Here is a 20,268-nt window from a genome sequence, read left to right on the forward strand (position 1 = left end):
CATCTACTAATACTAATATTATCGAAAAAATTGTTAAAATATTTTTCCACGAAGGTTTTATCGAAACCGCTAGAAAACATCAAAAGTCAAAATATCAACAAAAAAAAAAACTTATCTTTCAATAAATGTGAGATGTGAAAAGGTTAATTAGATATATAATCTAATTTCCTAAAAAAATAAATAAAAATAGATATCTGGTAGGTGCCAGGTAAACATCTTCCATATATTTCCCAATTAAAACCCTCCAAGGAGTAGGGTTTATAGAAAAATATTTCAACATGTCGATGGAAAAAACAAAGTTTTTTTTTGCAACTGTAAAATACTTTGTTGAGGACTACAAAATTTGTTTACTTTACTCACTTTCTTTAGCCTGGCATTGGTAATGACAAAAGGCCATTGTTCATTCCTATCCAGTTAAGGAATAAATTAAAGTGATGCATTTGAATAGTTGACAGATTCATTCTTATATTTGAAGACTCGTAGCATATATATATGTATATATATACTTTTTAGAAAAGTCTTGATTTCTTGACAGATACCCGAAACTGAACTTTTCTAGTGTACCATGTACATAATGCAATCTCGTACAATCGAGGCAAAGATTTGAATATAGTTTTTGCTCAATCTTTAGCTCATACACCACTTTGTTAAATGAAGGGGGTAACACAATTTGACGGGTTTTCGACTGATTTCGCAACTGAATTTCCAGATTATTTTCCACAAATTTATGGAGCTCAGTACCAATCTGCACCCACGGAGCTTCAAAATCAACAGCAGATTGTTTGGCCTGATCATTCATCCAACACCAAGATCAGCAGGTTAGGACAGCAGGTTCCTGCTTTTTACGCCACCGAAATTTACATGGGCTTGTCTGAATTTGGCTCCCAAGAAAAGAACTCAACTTTTTGCTCCCAACAGTTCAAGAATACTTACACGAAAACACCGGCATACCGAGAGGCCGGGGATGGCTTCATGGGCTATGCACCAGCAAGAAATGAACCCGTTTTTCAGCCGAGCAACGGCCTGTCGATCAGGCCGCGGGAAGGTTTGTATAATGATCCGTTCGGAAACTTCTCTGTGGCTGAACAGATACTACGCCTGAAAAAAAGGCTATTGGGTGATCTTGATGATTCAGACAGGAGAAGCCCTTGTGTTCCATTCGAAGCAAACCAGGATACTGGAGTAAGTATTCCAGAATCTACTTCTTTTCTTTGTTTGATGAAACGGCCCTTGTAATTTTTTATGACAATCTTTCACAGGTTTCACAAAATATTTATGCATCTCATCCTGCACTTACGAAGAACTTGAGATCGAATAATGGTAACTCTTTGTCCCTCGGAGCTGTTTCAACAGGCAAGGCTCGAATCAGGTGGACTCAAGATCTTCACGATCGGTTTGTTGAGAGTGTGAATAGACTTGGCGGTCATGACAGTAAGTGATCCTTGATTTAGCCACCTAAATCGTTTTCAGTAAAAGCTCCCTTTCCTAGTGATGAATTTGACGATCTTTCTAATGTAGAGGCCACGCCAAAGGCGATACTGACGCTTATGGATACAGAGGGCCTTACCATATTTCATGTAAAAAGCCATCTACAGGTACAAATTAAATGAAGTTCACTTTCTTGAGCTCTGATTGTTTTGTACTATGGTTTTCTGAATCAGATCTTCTGGTTTTGTTCTTCGTTTTCATTGTAGAAGTATCGAAATGCTAAGTATGTACCAGAATCAGTGGAAGGTAAGCTAATAAGCTATAATCAGCTTCAGTTCTGTTTGTGGAGAAAATAGTATTACTCTTATGAAGGGCAACTATAGTTGATCTTAAAAAAAAACATGCAATGCTTTTCTTTTATGTTGACTTTCTTTTGCCTCGACAACCTCGAGAATCATCAGAATTTAGAATGTTTCTAACATCTCTAGCACTTCACCGAGTCACAACGAATAGAACTACGGATAAGTACATTGTCTGATGGCAGAAAACAAAGGAAATTCTTGAAAATCTCAGTAAAACTGAATGAAGGGTTCAGAATGAAGAAAGAATAAACACTGAAGATTGTACATAAATGTGATGAACTTCTTTTTCTGTTCCTGCAGGGAAATCTGAGAAGAAGACTAGTTGTACAGATAGTGCTTCACAGATCGACATCAAAACGTAAGATTGCCACGCTGCTTGCTTGCTGAAGTACAATATCAAAATTTGTCACTGATTTTTGCTCCAAACCATCATTTTCTAGAGGATTCTTTATGTGAATCTGATGGTCCTGAACAAGTAAACATTCTGTCCTGTTTTCGTATCTCAAGACGTATCCAATGTTTTTGCAGAGGAACGCAGCTGAAGGAAGCATTGCAACTGCAATTAGATGTCCAAAAGCGTCTCCATGAGCAGCTAGAGGTATCTCTAAAGTACTCAGACATTCAAATGAGAACTTTGGTTTCTTTATTGGACAAAAATTAAGATTCCCATTTTTTCCCTTTCTCTGGAACAGTCTCAACGAGTCTTACAGATGAGGATTGAAAAGCAAGCCAAACAGCTGAAAATGATGCTTGACCGGCAACAAAAAACAACACCAACTCTCATGGAGTCGAGAGATCCAAACGACGAATGTCCTAGTTTTAACATTTCGACCACCATGCTCGACGATCCAGAAATCGTGGATTTAGAAAGTTGTGATGATGATGATATGATTTTCCCATCAAAGATAAGCTAGACACAACCCAATAAAGGCCAAATTAGAAAACATAGGGTTTTTAACTTTAAAACATGAGCAAATGTATCTAGTACAGTTCAATTTGTGTGTCCTACTTCAAAAAACCACAAAATTTAATAGTTAGTGTCATGATGTATACTTATGTTGCTATCTTCTTCTTGTATGTATGCACACTACTTGGCTAAGAAAGAACAACTACTTTTTTGGCATATATTTGTGTGTAACAGATTTAGTCATGTATGTTTCTTTGAACTTGCATTGTAATTATAAATTTTTGATCAATTTTAGTCATTTTTTCCAAAATCATATAATTATATGATGATACTATTGTTAAATTTTTGTAATCACACGATGAAAAAAGTATCTCGAGATATGCACACGTGTGTTTGACAACGTAATTACAAATTTTAATAACGGTATTAGTCATTTAGTCACATAATTTTGATGAAAAAGACTAAAATTAAATTTGTTTTTTTTAAAAAATATAGTTACAAAGCTATAATTGATTTCAAACAACACATACGAAAATAAAAATACCACATCAATATATACAAGACTAAAATTGACATTTTCCATTTTAAAAACATACTCTCAACTCTTCAAATACAATAAAACCTAAGTAGCGTCAGATATTTCTTCTAAAAAAAGTGTTTTTGAGGTTTTTTTTCGACCAAAATTTGTCCCGACTCTAACACTTTGCTCAAACGGACAGCAGAATGTGGGATAATTGTATTTTGACCCCCTATGAAACACATAAAAATCAAGAAATACTCGTGTAAATTAAATAGGCGAAAATCACCCTCTGTTATTTAGAATGAAGCTCATGTGCCCCTAAATCCGGGAAGTGATATTCACGCGTTGCATACGTAAGTATTCTTGGATTTTTGAAGAGTTTTAAGCACAAAGTACCGTAAATGCCCTTTTACCCTATATTAAATCTTGGCTATTTATCTCATCTTCTACAATAATTGGAACACACGATTTCTTGAAGGCTCGTAATGGACTCTTCTTACAAACCCAAAAATCCAACTATTTTGAAGCGCTTGGATTTAAGGTACCCAACTCCTCCAACATGTTCCTGCAATGTTAGAGCTGATATCAAGGTGGTGGTGTCTGAAAAGAAGAAAACAAAGGGTCTATTATACTACAACTGCTCAAAGAACCGGTGTGGTTTCTTTCGTTGGTGTCACCCCGATGATTATACTCTGTTTCCAAATGAAGACGGAGATGAATCTGATGGTGAATTTGGAGGTCATAGTTGCAATAGCTATGGTGGTGTGAAGAACAAAGATAAAGCTTTCGAAAAAGAGGTTACTTCTACTGTGCGAGGAAGAAATATCGGTGCAATTGAAGCTGCTTATGTCCATGTTTCATGGGTTGCTTGTGTGTTTCTTCTACTAGTGCTTATTGTTCTTGTGTTCAAGTAATAGGAAAACAATGTGTCGTAGCCCATTGTTGATGAAGTTTGATTTTGTGTGTTTCAATTGAGTCTTTGTGTATTTCAATTGAGTCTGTGTGTTTAGTTTGAGTCCGTGTGTGTTTTAATTGAGTCTATGTATTTCAATTGAGTCTATGTGTGTTCAGTTTAAATATGTGTGTGTTTCTTTTGAGTGTGTATTGTTGCCCGATGATGAAAGGGAATATGACATTCCAATTTCCTGTGTTTTTTCAATTCATCAAAGAAGCAATTTATTTCGAATAACATGTAACACTCAAATTAGACTAGTTGAAAATTAGAACATTCATTGTAGATATTGTGTTTCATACAACCCAAAAGATATTAGTAGCCTACAACCCCCATTCTTTCAATTATCAAAAACAATACAAAATGTGACAAAGCAGCAACAAAAACGATTAAACTACAGCCCCCATCTTGGCAACCTTCTTGCCAACCTAGAAGAATTGGTGTTTGCATCAAACACACTTCAACTAGAGTTTGTTCCTTGACTCAAAGCAACAACATTTTCATTTCTAGTTGTATTGATTGTAGCTCTAGCTCTCGAGTTTGCATTTCCAGTTGCAGTGGCCATGGATGTAGCTCTGAAAGTTGAATCACCAGTGGCAGTAGCTCTAGCTCTTGCAGTTGCATTTCCAGTTGCAGTGGCTCTTGCTTTGGCACTTGCACCTCCAGTTGGTCTTGCAATAGAACTAGAATCTGCACTTGCACTTGCATCTAGTTTTGCCCTATTCAAATGGCTCATTTGCACCATTCTTGTTGCACTATCAATATTCTATCATCATTCATACATGTTAAATTCATAAAATGACACTAAATTACACAATAGAACACACAAAAAAATGTACAATATACAATAGGCAAAAAATCTATTACTTACACTTGAATATAAATTTGGTGCAAATGATGTAGCTCCAATATCATTTTGATTTCCAGAATTTTGAGTATGTGTTTCCTGACAACCAACCAAAATTATCATTCACTGAAAATGTTATACAAAAGTGCATTTAGTTTCACCTTTGGCATTGCTTGTGGTGTGCCACTCAATGATTCATAATTAGTATTAGCAGGTGTGTTGTTGGAGGGCATAGATCCAATTGTAGCTGCCTCAGCTGCATCTTGATTTCCAGAAGGTCCTTGACCAGTCCTCTACATTAAAATTAATGTCAAAAATAGTCAACTATGACTTTTTAACTGAAATATGTGTAGGTACCTTAAAATATTTTGAACTGGGATGAATTGGATTTTTACAAGTTGCCTTATTGTGTGATTTTTCCAAGCATCTTGAGCATGTATGTGTAAGACCCTTCCTTGTTGAAACACTACTACCCTCATCAGCTTGTCTTTTTCTCATCTTTTGAGGTCTTCCCTTCTTGCTCTTATAAATTGGTGCATTCAGTGTTGTCAAGGTGTTTTGAAAAAATCAATTTCCCCAGGAATAGCATGTATCATGTACGAGTATACCTTTAAATATTCATCTTTGGTATAGAATTTGTGAACAAAATCCTCCAAATTCCATCTACTGTGACAAATAGCAGTGCAAGCATGAGAGCATGGAAAACCACATAATTGAAACATCCCACACGTGCAAGTCTTCTTCATCAAATCAACCACATGCTGAGTTAATACACCATGGACTAACAAGCACTAGACTTGATACTCATTTTAACCTGAATAGAGTGCATAAAAGTTTCTAGAAAATTTTTTATTCTTGTTGATCTTTTTCAGTATGTTTGAACAGATCTGGCCAATGTATATCTCCATGCCAACCTTTCTCAATTGAATTCTCTTCATCAGCTTGTTTCTTATGCACTCTAGCATTGTTATGATTGGTTTGTCAACTTGCACCACTGCAAAGGCCATAGGCACCATATTGTCATTTCCATCCCTACCAACAGCTGCCAACAATTGACCACCATGTATTGTTTTCATAAAACAGCCATCTAACCCAATAATTGGCACTACAAGAAAAACGGGAAACGACAACCGATATAATCCGTTGTCGTAGGGGTCAAAAAACCGTTGTACTTTAAGGTGTTGTCGAAAGTATAGCATACAACAACGGTTTATATCCGTTGTGGATTCTAACATACGACAACGGATATGCAACAGTAAATATCTGTTGTCGTACACAGTATTTGACCACGGTTTATAACCGTTGTCTTAAGTTGCCTTTAACGACAGTTATAAACCGTTGTCTATGTTGACATATCACAACAGATTTGCAACAGTTTATATCCGTTGTCGTAAACATTATTCAACCACATTTTAAAACCGATGTCTTATGTAGGTGTTTGCTTATTATTCAACCACGTTTTAAAACCGTTGTCGTATGTTGTTTTTTATAACAATTTTAAACCGTTGTCTTAATTTGATTTTCACAACAGTTATTATTCGTTGTCCTCAACATTACAAATGAAAAAAAATTAAAATTTCTAAAATAAAATTTAATATACAATTTTTCAATATTACAAATAAATATTCTTATTCTAAATTCAAAATCAATCTACAATAAAAAAAAAATATATAGATCGAGTTATGAACTAATCTATATAAATTAACTCGAAACTTTCCAATAGATCGAGTTATGAACTAATCTATATAAATTAACTTGGAACACTCCTTCAAGAATAGCATCCACCATTATCCTCTGCATCACGACTATCTGCACAAGTTGACGAATTCAAGTAGTAGAAAAGATGTCAAAATTCTGGAATTCAAATCCATAAAACAAATATGCTGGGAAGATCGACTTGATAGTAAATTTCCAATACAGTTATCCAAACAATCCGCATATTACTGAACCATCTTAGAAGATAAACAAAGAATCGAACTAAGCAACAAAGACCGCGTGACATCTTCCTGGCAAAATAGTACTTAAAGAACACCAGCATATAAATAAATTATAGACAACTATGTTTACCATATAAATTGTAATGTTTCGAAGAGTATCAACAACAATATAAAATCAACATTTTCTTTCACATCATTCTTATCTTCTTTTACAAAAACACAAGAAGTAAATTAAGTCGGTGCAGATCGAGCATTAAAATTTCTAAAAGTTCCCATCAAGCTAATTTTATGGTCTGCCATTTGGAATGCCAATTGACGCATATATAGTAACATTGAGTATACATGTTTCCACATCTAAGCAGATTTCAAGAACACAAAACACAGCAGTTAATCTAACATCATCCACCCTGAACATAAGATCCTCCAATGACAAAATGGATATGATCACACTCAAAACATAACCAAAAACACTAACCTTAATGGATATGAAAAAATGGCCTCCCACTTTCAGGAAATAGGATGCATTTTTTAGAGCTAAAATTTCTGCCTGAAAAATTAAGAGCATGATCAAAGCATTATCGATGAGAACAAAACTTAGATTTATCTATATGGCACCCAACTTAATCACAACATATTAAACAGAAACTAATCAATAACACCAACTATAGGCTAAAAATTGTAAGATAACCAAAATCATAGTGGTAGTTAATTATTAGCATGCATATCAGGTAACAGAAGAAAGACCCAAAAAATGCAATTGTTCCCTTAATATAATCCACTACATAATTATAAGAGATATTAGTGGTTTAAAGGCATGAAAATAATTTTAAAAAAGAACTCAAACTTGAGTACTTCCACCCAGTACAAACTTTAAATGAGCTGCAGGCGAGCTCCACACAAGTAGCTCAACATCTACAAAGTACGAATAAAGGTGAAAAACAATGATAAAATATAAATATTCAAGGAACCAAGTAATTAGTATATTAAATTCAATGAACACATCAAAGACTCGGTTTTTGCATCACCCATAATGTCTTGAAGGGGAATCCGAGTAGCTCTTCATTTGTTTGTTCATAGATGTAAATCAAGAAAGATAATTCCAGAAGTCAATTTTGGAGATAAGCACTCCCATGAAGAACCAACAAGGTAAACAAAAATGAACAAATTTTAAAACTTTTCATATGCACCAAACCGAGCACTAGTATATCTCCGTACCAAAGCATTGGTATTTGTCCATTTTGGAACCACTTGGCCTTGACCATATAAGCTTCAATGGTATGGATCCACTGTCGTTGCATAAGGTAATAAGTTAATTGTTGCCTAAACAGAAATGACCAGGGAATTTATAAAAAGCAACATTAAAAAAGTTTATTTATATATAATTACCACTCTTGCAAGGAAATGAAGAACGTTTATCCCATGTTGTTTGAGAATCTTTTGAGCTATCTCTGTAGTTGTGTTGTATAATGCCATGTAGCATATTTTCATGTAATCGGGTAGATTCTCTATTGCGTCCACATCCCATCTGCAACAGATTAGTTCAAATAACCTCATGATTTAATATTATAAATGCATGCAAATGTGAGTTTTATAATCAGAAATAAATATATACTTACATTTGAATATTCCCACTGACTTAGCTTTTCAAACCACAAATTGATTTCATCTTCGAAGTGGTATCAAATTCCCAGCCATTGAAGTTTGTCTATCAAATTCATCACTTCTAATGGCTCTAAATAATATTGCAGTGATCTTTTTAGTTTCTTTATCGTGTTTTCTTTCAGTTCTTCAATGGCTACTGTACTCTGTTTCAGACCCAGTAGTTTCTGGTTTTCCTGCGGGAAAAAGAAAAAAAACAGTAAGTATATATATATATATATATATATATATATATATATATTATATAATTAGTAACACAGATTTTGAAAGCATGATGGGTGATTAATTAATTATTAGTAGTCACAGGAGTTGATGTGATTGCTAGGTACTTATTACGATTGCATATCCACAAATATCAAGACAACACGAAATAGACTTATTAAATCATTGGTCACGAGCCAAAGCAACTGATCCATCTAACTGTTTTTCTACAACAAACTCGGTAGAAGCTGTGTTGCTACCTGGACACATGGCTACTTCATTTCCAAACCTCGACCAATATTAAACTCCTGCATTCCCAAAAAATAAAGTGAATCCAAAAATTAAACCTGCAAAAATTAAGGTGAATCCAAATATTTGAAAAATATGCATGAGTCGAAACATTAGACCTGCAAATCCAAAGAACAAGCAACACACAGGTTGTCCAGTTCTCATTTAAATACTCGAGAAACCTCAAGATTCAAACTCAAACAGAGATTTTAGGCAGACCCACCAAGAAAAGACTGTAAATTTATCCATAGATAGTACAGTAAAGTCTATACATATATCAATGGCAGAACAAAGCTAGAATCTGCCCCAAAACCTAAAACAAATATCAGCTGATCAAATAGCAATCACACATACACAAACTATAAACAGCACAAATCTAACATCTACATGCATCGCTCATCAATGAAAGTTACAAACAATTATCAGCAACCACAACTGAAAGACGCATATTCCAGAGAATCCTCCAATTAAAACACAAAGAACAAGCTAGAAAATACCCAAAAACGATCGATAGGTCTGCTCGGATGGAGCGAAGAGGAAAGATTTCGCAGATGTGAACTTAAGACCTCATCCTTCACCATCACCACGATTTGTGTGTGGAAAGTGCAATGAGTGGTACGCAATTTGAAACACTATAACACATTGTACCCTTTTACCTTACAACTTTGCCATATAAGCAGCCGCTACAAAGCTAGAAAAACTGCAAAACACATAAGAAAAGAGAACTACAAGTTAAATTAATGTTTTAGCACGAAGAACTAGATTCACCATTCTCGCAACAAAGAAAACAAGGAAACAAAAAATACCATCTAGTTTCAGTAAATTCAAAAATCCATATCTGGTAGTGTACGATAGCAATGGCGGCCAAGGAAGAGAAAAAAAAAATTAGCAGAGAATTAGCCCGCTTCCGAGAAATCTCCAAATGAAAAAAAAAATTCTTGTAGTGTCTATATTAACGCCATCTTAAGATCTCAAACCTGTAGATCAAATTTTAATTGAATGGATAAAGTTTCAATACCGGGCAACTATTGTCGAATAGGGGTGACGACTTGGAAGCTTCATGTCTCCATTCCTTTCTATATTGGCAATAATCTCCCCTCCCCTTCAGAATCCATTAAGCTCGCCCAGAAACTCCATGGCAAATGCATCAAAATCTACGGAGCAAACCCAAAAACCCTTCAAGACATCCAAAACACCGACATTCAAATATCTATCATGGTACCCAACGACCTCATTCACGACATTTCCACCAACCAAACGCTCGCGGATGAGTGGGTGCGATTGAATGTCGTCCCCTTTTATCCCAAATCCAAGATCCGGTACCTTCTCGTGGGGAACGAAATTTTGAGCAACCCACCAAACACGATCAGGTACTCTATGAGAAAGTTCGGGCTGAAGAAAATCAAGGTCAGAACCCCATTAGCTATGGATGCCCTAGAATCTTCATTTCCACCGTCGAACGGCACTTTTAGGTCCGATGTTAGGGAGAAAGTGATTAAACCATTGCTCCATTTCTTGGATAGGAGCAAATCTTTCTTCTTCGTTGATGCGTACACTTATTTCGCGTGGGTAGGCCAACCACTCCAGATTAATCTCGAATCTACGGTGAGAAGTGGGCAGCTAGGGTTGGGTTTTGAGAGAGTCGTGAGAGAGAGAGGATGAGGAAGAAAGGGGTTGAGTAATTTTTATTTTTTACGGAAAAGGGTTGACTTGCATATTTATTTTTTTAAAATTAAAAAAATGGAAAAAATAAAAGACAACATAAAAAGACAACGGCTTTAAAACTGTGTTGTCGTAGACTCCAAAAAAAATGCAAATAGACAACGGTTAATTAAAACCGTTGTCGTAGGTCATAAAAAACACGCTCATAGACAACGGTTAATTAAAACCATTGTTGTAGGTCATAAAAAGCATGCTCATAGACAACGGTTTTTTAAAACCGTTGTCTATGACGTATAAAAGACAACGTTTTTTAAAAACCGTTGTACTCTTTCATTAAAATATAGCCAACCACAACGTTTTTATTAAAACCGTTGTTAAAAGTCAAAAGACAACAGTTTTTCGAAAAAACCGTTGTATTTTGAGTGTTGTTAAAATCAATATTTGTTGTAGTGTGGCCTATAACCTGCTAAGAAAGAAGCCTTCATGGCATGCAAGCTAAAATAAAGCTTATCAAATGTTGGGGGCTCAAAATCATCTTTTCTTCTTAGAATAAGTGTACTTCCTGGATTAAAATTTCTCAATGTCTCGCAATAATCCCATAGATGATGGTATTGTACACTGTCAACACCTCTGATCTTCTGAATAGCAGTCTTTTTAGCCCCTACCACCTTCCATTTACTTCCATCAACTTCACATTTTGACTTTATCAAATTTCTTAACTGATCGATCTTTATATCGGGATTATCTCTAACAATCTTATGAATTTTCTTAGCTAAGTACCTAGAGTTGGCTAACTTGTTCTCATTACTTCTAGCACAAGTGTGTTTACCCTTGATAGTCTTGATCTGAAATGTTGGTCCACCCATAATCAGAGATGCATGGATCCTCCAATCACAACCATTTTTGCACTCACCTATTGTAGTAACCCGGAACCCATTTTAAGGTAATAATATGTTAAATATGATTAAGGGTTAGTAATTAACTAATTCCGGTGCTTAATAAACTAAAAAGATGATTTGACAAACGGAGCTTCCGTTGGCCATCGGATGCAATGATGGAGGGGCATAACGGACGCAACGTTCCTCAATGGACGCAACGTTCCTTGAGATACAGGCAAGCATGAGGTGGATTGATGACTAAGCTACGAGTTTTGACAAGTCTCAAACATGCAGGAACAGACACAACGAACCTAGAACGAACGCAACGTTCGTGTCCCGAAATTTTGGCTATAAATAGGGGTCTCCGGAGTTCATTTTCAAATACGAATACCGAGTTTTCTTCTTCGATCAGTTATAAAGAGTGAGTTATACACTTGAGGGCCCTATCGGTTATAATAGAGGTTCTGGAATAACCAAGGTGTGGTTATTGTCATCCGGGACTAGCAACTCCAAAGGGCTATCTACGGACGAAGGTATGGTCCGGGAATCTATTTAAGATTTGGGAGTACTTATTAGCTTAGTTAAGGCTTATAGAACTTGTGTAGTGATACGGTGAACTTTTGAATATAGGCTTGGAACCTAGGATCTACTATACTTGAACTAGCCTAGAGGTACGTACACATTGACTGAGATTGCCAGCGAGTATACATGTTTATATGTTGCATTTATTTGGCATTATTATATGGCATGATATATGATTTACCGCTTTCTATACTCATATGTCATGTGCATATACACGTTGAGCCTATACCTTGTTATACCTGATTATAGAGCCGCTCAGCTCTATACTCGATAGTCTGTCACTAAGAGTACCGCAACGGCGGGGACATGTATGTCTGACTACTCCGATGTACTAGACGAGTGTGGTTGTACCTAGAGGTTGATCCGTGCGGTGGCAGCACTCATGTGGCACCGGTACTGAGCATGACTTTTCAAATGACCCTTTACTAATCATCATGTTGCATGCACTATATACATATGTTTACTCATGTTTATGTACTGGACGTTAGCGCTCACGTCCTAGTTATTATCTTGGACACCCTATTTTACGGGACAGGTCGCAGGATGGACGGAGCTGGTAGTTCAAGGCAGGACTAGGGAGCAGGAGCCTTGAGGAGTTAATTATACAGCAGGATTCGATATAGTTGTATAATGTTTACTTTTAAATTTTTCAATATGGTTGTATCACTACAGTATTAAGCCTGGATATGTTTTACTAAGCTGTATGTAAATTATGGATTATGTTTCCGCACGTTTTTACTCTGTTGGAATTTTGCTGTATTAAGTTTGATGAATGCTATTAGTTGTCAGTTAGTAGGTGATTCTATGCAGGGTCATTACATTTTTTGTATCAGAGCATGCATAGATTTTGGGAATTAGTACTTGGGATTTAGAATTAGTCTTGAGTAATTATTGCGCATTTGAGATTTTGATGTGCAATTCTTTTCAGGATATGGCTGACGAGAGTCACGGTAGTGTTGGCCAGGGAGGTGGTCATCATCGCCATCGTGATGATCAGTATCGTCCTCATGAGGGTAGACGTCGCTACACTATCAATAAGTTCATGCAGGTAGGACCGAAACCCTTGGTGGGAGGTGAGAATCCGGAACAGGCAAGAGGCTGGATGTCTAAACTCGAGAGTGCGTTTTGAGCTTTCGAGTGTACTGAAGAGCAGAAATTGGAAGTTCAAGAATTCGTTCTAGAGGATCGAGCACGCTTATGGTGGGATTCCAAAGCTACTCAGGCACGTACTGAGAGAGGACAGGTGACTTGGGGGGATTTCTGTCAGCAGTTTCACAAACTGTATTTTCCTCCAGCTGTTTGTCAAGCACGATCTATGGAGTTGCTGACTCTGAGGCAAGGATCAATGACTATTGATCAATATCAGCAACGATTTCTTGATCTGCTACCTTTCAGTCCTCATGTTAATGACAGTGATGCGTCCAAGTATGATATCTTTCTGCAAGGCTTGAATCAAGATATCTACTCAAAAGTTGTCGTCTGTGATGATCCGACATCTTATGAGATTTTGGTGAACCGTTGCCGTCAAGTGGAGAACAGCAATAGGCGGGCACTGTTGATGATGCCAGGACAGCCTAGTGGATCTTTTGAGCCTAGGGCTCAATCTGTTGTGCAATCTGGACCTATGTCTTCTTCTATTACTTCATCTAGTTCTCATGGCTCACGAGGTACATTTCGTTTCGGGAAAAAGAAGAAGAAGGAGGATTTTTGCAGTCACTGTGGTGGGAAGCATCCTGCAGCTTCATGTCGGAAGGCTACTGGTGCTTGTTATATTTGTGGTGAGCAGGGACATCTGCGGAGAGATTGTCCTCAGCGTATGGGTTCTGCTAGTGGATCGGGATCATAGGTTGGATCTCAGACTTCTACTTTTCCACGTCAGCATCCAGCACCACATAGTTCTTCTGGTTACCGTCCACAATCACAAGGGCAGGTGTTTGCTCTGTCTCAGGATCAGGCTACTGAGGGAAGCGATCGCATGTTGGCAGGTACCTTTTTGTTATGTAGTATTCCTGCACTTGTTTTAATTGATACTGGAGCATCAAATTCCTTTATTTCTAGCCGTTTTGTTAAGAGACATAGATTACCTTATATATCATTAGATATGGATTTAGTTGTATCTACTCCGCTGGAGCAGGAGGTAGTAACTAAGCGTCTAGTGATGGGTTGCCTTCTAGAGTTTGAGGGTCATGTGTTATCGGCTAATTTGATGATATTAGCGATGGCAGATTTTGATTGTATTTTGGGAATAGATATGTTGACTTTGTATCACGCTACTGTGGATTGTTATCAGCGTCTGGTACAGTTTCATCCGGATGAGGGTGATAGTTGGTACTTTTATGGTGAGGGTGCACGACCTCCGATGTCAATTATTTCGGCTCTGAAGGCATGTCATGTCTTGGAGTCAGGTGGGGAGGGCTACCTCATTTATGCAGTTGATATGTCCACGAGTAGTTCGGGTATTAATCAGCTATCGGTTGTCAGCGAGTTTCCTGATGTATTCCCTGATGAGATTCCTGGTTTTCCTCCGGTTCGAGAGGTTGAATTTGGTATTGATCTAGTACCAGGAACTACACCTATATCCCGAGCACCTTATCGTCTGGCACCGTCAGATATGAGAGAATTGAAACAGCAGTTGCAAGATCTACTTGATAAGGGATATATTCGTCCGAGTGTTTCTCCGTGGGGAGCACCTGTTTTGTTCGTCAAGAAGAAGTATGGATCGATGCGATTATGTATTGATTACAGGCAGCTGAATTGTGTCACCATCAAGAATAAGTATCCTTTGCCGGGAATTGATGATCTGTTCGATCAATTACAGGGTACTTCTATCTACTCTAAGATAGATCTGAGATCTGGATACCATCAGATGCGGGTACGAGACTCAGATACTTCTACGACTGCTTTTAGGACCAGATACGGGCATTATGAATTTCTGGTGATGCCATTTGGTTTGACGAATGCACCGGAAGTTTTTATGAATCTGATGAATCAGGTATTTCGAGAATATCTGGATAGATTTGTCATCGTATTCATTGATGATATTCTTGTCTATTCCCATAACAAGAATGAGCATGCACATCATCTGAGGATTGTTTTACAGACGTTACGAGATAAGCAGCTATATGAGAAATTGAGCAAGTGTGAATTCTGGCTTGATCGGTAGTGTTTCTCGGTCATGTGATTTCTAGTTAAGGGATATCTGTTGATCCAAGTAAGATAGAGGCAGTGCTGAACTGGTCTCATCCGATGACGGTTGCTGAGATTCGTAGTTTCTTGGGTCTAGCTGGATATTACCGTCGGTTCATCGAGAATTTTGCACAGTTGGCCAGGCCTTTGACACAGCTTACACGAAAAGATGTTTCCTTCATATGGTCCTCGGATTGTGAGGAGTCATTTCACGAGCTGCGTAAACGTCTTACTACTACACCTGTGCTAGCTCTACCTTCTGGATCAGGAGGTTATGTTGTCTATACTGATGCCTCTGGTCAGGGGTTAGGATGTGTTCTTATACAGCATGGATATGTTATTGCCTATGCTTCTCGACAGTTGAAGACGCATGAGAATAATTATCCAGTACATGATCTCGAGTTAGCCGCCATTGTATTTGTGCTCAAGATCTGGAGGCATTATCTTTATGGCGAGAAATTTGAGATATTCACGGACCACAAGAGTCTGAAATATTTATTCACTCAGGCGGAGTTGAATATGCGACAGAGACGCTGGATGGATCTCTTGAAGGATTATGATTGTGAAATCAAATATCATCCAGGTTCTGCTAATCTTACTGCTGATGCCTTGCATCGGCAGGTGAGACTTTATGCACTTCAAACTAGTAAAGTATCTCATATGATTCAAGAGTATTGTTTATTTAGTTTTACGCTCAAGCACAGGAAAGGGAGAAATGGGATTCGATTGTATACTATTCTATCTTAGCCAGCATTGTATTCTCGGATCAGAGATGCTCAGATATCTGATGTTAAGACTCAGCGTTTGGCACGTCTAGCCAATGGAGTTAATATATCTGGATTCCATTACCAGGCAGATGGTTTATTGTGCTTATCGAATCGGGTGGTTGTACCTGATATTGCAGAGCTCAGAAACGATATTCTTTCTAAAGTCCACAGGAGTCGATTATCTATTCATCCTGGAAGTATGAAAATGTATAAGGACTTGCGATGTAGTAGCCCGCAACCAAAATCAGTAACTAAGGAATTAATCATAATTACTTGGGTAGAGTTCGGAAGCTCCGAAGGTGAGTTCGGAAGCTCCGATCAGGATCGAAAGCTCCGAACAGGATCGGAAGCTCCGGTCAGTATTACGTCAGGCATGACGTGTGGCAAGATCGGAAGCTCCGATCAGGACCGGAAGCTCCGATCACCCCTATCCGGAGTCATCAAGTGATATTTTGACACGTGGCAGATCAAGATCTTCGGAAGCTCCGATGGCAGGATCGGACGTTCCGATCGAGGTTCGGACGTTCCGATCAAGGATCGGAAGTTCCGATCGTTGTCTATAAATAGAAGGCCGAGACTTCACTTTCATTTGCCAATTCCGAGTTCTCCTTTCCTTTCTAGTCCTTTTGGAGCTGTTTTAGTCTTCTTAGGCTTGGTCCGGAGGTCGGCAAGGCATTCGGTAGTCGTAGCGGAGTTGTGCCCAAGTTCTGGAGGCATCGACATCAAAGGGCTAACGACGGACGAAGGTATAGCTTTTGCTTCCTATAAATATTTAGGAGTATGCAATAGCTTAGTTAAGGCTTTTAGAGTACTTTAATGATAGTAGTATCATTTGGCAGTGTAGAGCAGACTATAGGCGTGGACCTAGAGTTGGTAGAGCTTGCACTGTTTTGAGGTACGAAAGTACTGTTCGAGATATCCTGACTGAGTGTGCATGTATTATGTGACTGCATGATTTATATGCCATGATATTATGCTGCATTCATTTGCATCTTGTTGTATCTCTTTCGAGATGTCTATTAGTAGGGTTGTACCCTATCCTGTTAGTGGATGGACTTCCATCGATTTGGGTCCGGCGTATCCACAGGTTATCTCGGTATGGGAGCCACCTCCTGAAGCGACGGCACAGCGTGCTACATACCAGGGCCCGGTCTGTCTCTGTTATCTGATCCTTGACCTCGAGTCTATAGGGAGTTCACTTTGCATGCATGTATACTCATACTCTCGCACTGAGCGTTTTATGCTCACGTCTCGTACTCTGTATTTTCTGGACACCCTATTCCATGGGACAGGTTTGCGATTGGACGAGGAGGGTGGATCCAGAAGGGGCTAGTCAGTGGTTGGCCAGCTGGAGCTTCGCTTAGGTTTTATTACTGTTATTTTGGGTTTATACAGCTATTCGATTTAGTTGTATATTATTGGATTATTTACAGATTCCTTTACTTGGGATTGTATAATGTTTTTGGTTTCCGCAGTTTTATTCTGATATCTGTTTTATTAAGTTAATTGCATGCCTAAGTTCTGTTTAGTAGGTGATCCGGGTAAGGGTCACTACATTTATGGTATCAGAGCATGCAAAAGAATTCTTGGGATTTAGTCTCATCTTGAGGTATTTTTGTAGATGTCAAATCGTGACGACCAGAGTTCTCACGGCAGTGTTGGTGGGCGTTGGGGTGATGCCGACCGGGAGCCTCGTCGAGAACGGCGTCATCGTCACCATGACGACGAGCGTTTCACTGTGCGTCGATTCTTAGCTATGGGTCCTAAGCCCTTAGTTGGAGGTGAGTCTCCGGAGGATACGGAGAACTAGTTAGACCGCATGGAGATGACTTTTCAGACTTTCCAATGCACCAAGGAGCAGAAGGTGGAGACCCTTGGCTATCTTCTAGATGGGCGTGCGCGCAGGTGGTGGAGGTTTACTTCTGCACCTTTTGTTGCGGCGAGAGGAGTGGCCACCTGGGCCGAGTTTCGCACAGCTTTCCAAAAGCGGTATTTTCCTCCTGCACTCCGTCAGTCGAAGGCGGGCGAGCTATTGAGTTTGCGACAGGGAGCCATGTCTATTGATAAGTATCAGCAGAGGTTCTTTGATCTGCTATCCTATTGCCCCGAGATTGCTGATAGCTCAGAGATGAAGTATAATCTGTTCCTTCAGGGCCTTAACCCTGAGATCCATGACCGTGTGGCGGTTGGCGACGACATGTCCTATTTCTAGAGCATGACCGGGTACTTTGCCTATTTCTAGAGCACCGTATCGTCTGGCTCCGTCAGAGATGCGTGAGTTGAAGAATCAGCTACAGGATCTTTTGGACAAGGGGTATATTCGTCCTAGTGTATCTCCTTGGGGAGCTCATGTTCTCTTCGTGAAGAAGAAGGATGGGTCGATGCGGCTGTGCATTGACTATCGGCAGCTGAATCGAGTCACTGTGAAGAACAAGTATCCGTTGCCTCGTATTGATGACTTGTTTGACCAGCTGCAGGGCACATCAGTTTACTCCAAGATTGACTTGAGATCTGGGTATCATCAGTTGAGAGTCCGTGATCAGGATGTAGCCAAGACTGCATTTCGTACTCGCTATGGGCATTACGAGTTCCTAGTGATGCCATTTGGTTTGACTAATGCGCCGGCTATATTCATGGATTTGATGAACCGTGTCTTCAGGAAGTACTTGGAAAAGTTTGTCGTGGTCTTCATTGACGACATCTTGGTTTATTCGCGTAATACGGAAGAGCATGTTTCTCACTTGCGGTTAGTACTACAGACTCTTCGAGATGAGCAGTTGTACGCCAAGCTGAGCAAGTGTGAGTTATGGATGGATAGAGTGGTCTTTCTTGGCCATATCATATCCAGGGAAGGTATTTCTGTTGATCCAAGCAAGATTGAAGCGGTACTTAATTGGTCGCGTCCGACGACGGTTGCTGAGATCCGTAGTTTTCTGGGTCTAGCAGGGTATTATCGTCGCTTCATTCTGAACTTCTCTCAGTTAGCTTGACCGTTGACGCAGCTTACACGCAAGGGTGTGGATTTCGAGTGGTCCTCCGAGTGCGAGGAGAATTTTCGTGAGCTTCGACGGCGGTTGACTTCTGCGCCGGTGTTGGCATTACCGTCAGGATCTGGAGGGTATGTAGTTTACACGGATGCTTCTCTTCAGGGGTTAGGCTGTGTCCTGACTCAGAATGGGCATGTGATCGCATACGCTTCTAGACAGCTGAAGCTTCACGAGGACAACTACCCAGTCCATGATTTGGAGTTAGCAGCCATTGTGTTCGCTTTGAAGATCTGGCGTCATTATCTGTATGGCGAGAAATTTGAGATCTTCATCGACCATAAGAGTCTCAAGTATTTTTTCACTCAGGTGGAGTTGAACATGAGGCAGAGACGTTGGATGGACTTGCTTAAGGACTATGATTGCGAGATTAAGTACCATCCGGGAGCTGCTAATCTCACCGCTGATGCTTTGAGTCGCAAGGTGCGATTATCCGCACTTCAGACTTGTTCGACGTCTAGTGCGATCAGTGACTGTTGTACTTCAGGTTATACCTTCAAGAATAAGAAAGGTATGCAGAGTATCCAGATGTTTGCGATATTATCTGAGCCAGCCTTGTATTCGCGGATCCGAGATGCTCAGATGTCTGATTCAAAGACCCAGCGTTTAGCTCGTCTAGCTAACGAGGGTAGCTCGTCTGGATTTCATTATCAGTCAGATGGCTTTCTGTGTTTGTCTGGTAGGCTTGTGATTCCTCAGGATGAAGAGTTGCGAGAGGAGATTTTGTCTCAGGCGCATCGTACTAAGTTGAGTATTCACCCTAGGAGCAACAAGATGTACAAGGATCTACGTACTCGTTTGTGGTGGAAGGGAATGAAATGCAGTGTTTATCAGTTTGTTTCGAGATGTTTGGTGTGTCAACAGGTCAAGGCAGAGCACCGACGACCTGGAGGATTGCTTCACAGTCTGCCTATTCCTGAATGGAAATGGGAGTTTATCACAATGGACTTTGTGACCCATTTGCCGGTATCCCTGAGGAACTGTGATGCTATCTGGGTTGTGGTGGACCGACTCACCAAGTCAGCGCATTTCATTGCCTATAGCCGAG

At 39.2% G+C, this 20,268-nt stretch overlaps 1 protein-coding gene, 1 long non-coding RNA gene and 1 other non-coding gene across 7 annotated transcripts; 1 reads left to right on the forward strand and 2 right to left on the reverse strand.

The window, feature by feature from the left end:
* The first annotated feature begins 546 nt into the window (after nucleotides 1-546).
* On the forward strand, nucleotides 547-2,903 carry LOC140892600 (protein PHOSPHATE STARVATION RESPONSE 2-like). Of its 2 annotated transcripts, none has more exons than XM_073301542.1 (7): nucleotides 547-1,182; nucleotides 1,260-1,431; nucleotides 1,519-1,595; nucleotides 1,695-1,734; nucleotides 2,091-2,148; nucleotides 2,319-2,388; nucleotides 2,483-2,903. In XM_073301542.1, exons 1-7 carry the CDS (start codon nucleotides 652-654, stop codon nucleotides 2,702-2,704), a joined length of 1,170 nt encoding a protein of 389 aa, XP_073157643.1. In that variant the 5' UTR covers nucleotides 547-651; the 3' UTR covers nucleotides 2,705-2,903. The 2 variants fall into 2 exon arrangements, with proteins under 2 accessions (XP_073157643.1, XP_073157644.1); XM_073301543.1 differs by having other exon boundaries at nucleotides 1,698-1,734.
* A 3,755-nt stretch (nucleotides 2,904-6,658) lies between these two features.
* Nucleotides 6,659-10,737, reverse strand: LOC140892423 (uncharacterized). Of its 4 annotated transcripts, XR_012152822.1 has the most exons (9): nucleotides 10,120-10,737; nucleotides 9,908-9,939; nucleotides 9,758-9,801; nucleotides 9,074-9,121; nucleotides 8,570-8,788; nucleotides 8,340-8,478; nucleotides 8,169-8,239; nucleotides 7,429-7,500; nucleotides 6,659-6,825 (listed from the first exon to the last, which is right to left on the reverse strand). It is a non-coding gene; the product is annotated as an uncharacterized lncRNA (long non-coding RNA). The 4 variants fall into 4 exon arrangements; XR_012152821.1 differs by lacking the exon at nucleotides 9,908-9,939; XR_012152820.1 differs by having other exon boundaries at nucleotides 9,074-9,801.
* On the reverse strand, nucleotides 7,951-8,022 carry LOC140893661 (small nucleolar RNA snoR60). Its single transcript, XR_012153254.1, has one exon. It is a non-coding gene; the product is annotated as a small nucleolar RNA snoR60 (small nucleolar RNA).
* Nucleotides 10,738-20,268: the final 9,531 nt, after the last annotated feature.

This window comes from Henckelia pumila, chromosome 3 (genome assembly GCF_033568475.1).
Source record: "Henckelia pumila isolate YLH828 chromosome 3, ASM3356847v2, whole genome shotgun sequence".
Classification (NCBI taxonomy): domain Eukaryota; kingdom Viridiplantae; phylum Streptophyta; class Magnoliopsida; order Lamiales; family Gesneriaceae; genus Henckelia; species Henckelia pumila.

What these genes read in the sequence shown, in the direction of transcription:
- LOC140892600 (XM_073301542.1), top strand. Translation starts at nt 652, where the DNA reads ATGAAGGGGGTAACACAATTTGACGGGTTTTCGACTGATTTCGCAACT. An exon ending in ATGTAAAAAGCCATCTACAG is followed by an intron (nt 1,596 to 1,694) that starts GTACAAATTAAA and finishes TTTTCATTGTAG; the next exon opens with AAGTATCGAAATGCTAAGTA. An exon ending in TCACAGATCGACATCAAAAC is followed by an intron (nt 2,149 to 2,318) that starts GTAAGATTGCCA and finishes ATGTTTTTGCAG; the next exon opens with AGGAACGCAGCTGAAGGAAG.